Source organism: Stereum hirsutum, assembly GCF_000264905.1.
Source record: "Stereum hirsutum FP-91666 SS1 unplaced genomic scaffold STEHIscaffold_3, whole genome shotgun sequence".
In the NCBI taxonomy this organism is placed as follows: Eukaryota; Fungi; Basidiomycota; class Agaricomycetes; order Russulales; family Stereaceae; genus Stereum; species Stereum hirsutum.
In genome coordinates, this window is record NW_006763133.1 from 3486958 (window position 1) to 3488764 (window position 1807).

At 43.3% G+C, this 1807-nt stretch overlaps 1 protein-coding gene across 1 annotated transcript; it reads left to right on the plus strand.

Moving 5' to 3' along the window:
* Positions 1–1373: 1373 nt before the first annotated feature.
* STEHIDRAFT_154363 (uncharacterized protein) lies at positions 1374–1641 on the plus strand (the record flags this gene model as incomplete). The annotated part of the gene is made up of 2 exons (XM_007301394.1): positions 1374–1510; positions 1566–1641. 2 exons carry the CDS (start codon positions 1374–1376, stop codon positions 1639–1641), a joined length of 213 nt encoding a protein of 70 aa, XP_007301456.1.
* Positions 1642–1807: the final 166 nt, after the last annotated feature.

Here is a 1807-nt window from a genome sequence, read left to right on the forward strand (position 1 = left end):
TACCTCTCAAAGTGCCTACTACACTGTTACTGACATTTGACTAGCTTGTCTCTACTTGCAAACTAGGCTAGCTGATCACTTCCGATTTTTTTGGACGTTTACCTTTTGATACACAGAGCTTATCTCTAACGGGGATTGGTCTCAAAATCCCTCAATTATATTCAGAAATCCAAACATACTGCAGAATTGGCCATTCACAGCTAAAAACCGATGTTTTCCATACTTACTGTATCACACAGACTAGTTATGATGCTGTGGATGACCCAGAAACATTTGATATTATGTATCCTACCCCTATTCCACACCACACCACAATCACACTGCATTTGTGAGAGATCTGGGTTGTATATGCCCCCAATACTACCTGTGCACCTGCTCCCCCATCAAAAACATGGTTTTACTTTTTCCACTGTCCACCAGCAGCGGTTCTGGTGCTTGTTTAATGTTTATATATATTTAAACCAAATTACCACAACGAGAACAGTGGAAAAAACGCGTAAATTGGTGTTTCTGTGATTATACTGTGGCCCAATACACTGTTTTACCCCCACAGCGCTCCACAATTAGTGCAGGACCATTTTGACTAATGTTGCACCATAGATCGACTTTCCAAACATCAAATGTTATTTTCCAATCATCACTTCAACACCACCAAACATTCTAACCATGGTAATACCACAAGGGTAGATGTTCTCCTGCTCCTGCTCCCCTAAACGTGGCATCACTACCAAGGCCATAATCATTGTCTTTGTGTCCTGCATGCTCTCCATCACTTAGTATTGACATAGGCCCACCCATGACAGCAAAAACAAAGGCAATCTAACCGCTATATCCCCAATTCTGGCCTGCCCACCTCCTTTTACCTTGATACGGCAATATCTTGCTGACCATTTACGCTATACCTTCAGAACAAATGGACTGATTCCTTCCAAATTCGATTTCTATCATCTTCTACATTTATCAATGTTTGTCAAATAGTCAGAACCTCCAAAATTGGCCTCCTTCATGTTGCCAAAATCAGGCCACAATTCACATTTTATATGTCAATTCCATCAAAATGACACTTGGCAATGCAATCTGTTTGTTCTAATTCACAAAACTCACAAAGTTACCAAAATACCCCCAGATCACCTCATTTCCCCTACCGATCTATCTCAAGGTATCCAGTACCCCTACCCTACTATTTTTCTGTGTTTTTATCAGCCACCATTCTGTCCCTATTCACCCTGTGATCATCCCTGCCCATATTCCCTATTTTATCCATGAATAACCCAGCCCGTTTCAACATATACACTCTATCTACCCGCTGTACCCATTCTCCAGTATACCTACTCCATTCCCTACCCCATCCCTACCCCCAGGACCACCCCCGTATGCCCTACCCCAAGGATCACCCCCGTATGCCCTACCCCATCATCCTGGTCCACTCGGCCACCCAGAATCACCCCCCGGCCGCCCCAGTAGCCAGCCCAGTACTGGCATTTATAATTCTTGGGCCAGAAGAACTTTTGTAAATTCTATCCTTACTAGCAGGTACCTTTATAAATGGCTTACATCTACGCCAGCCTGAGCATCATTATATTCTTCTGTCCAGTAGTCGTAGTCTCCATATTCATCTTTATTGGCGTATGGATTCGCTAGGCCTGGCTACCTTATCATCATCAACACTTCACCATGCCATTTCAGCCCAAGATGTTCTCTGATAGACTGTTCTCCGGGGCGGCCAGATCGTAGGTGTAGTATATGTCAAAGCTTTGCATGCAGCCTTATAGATATTCGTCAATACAAATGGTGATCTTGTGAACTT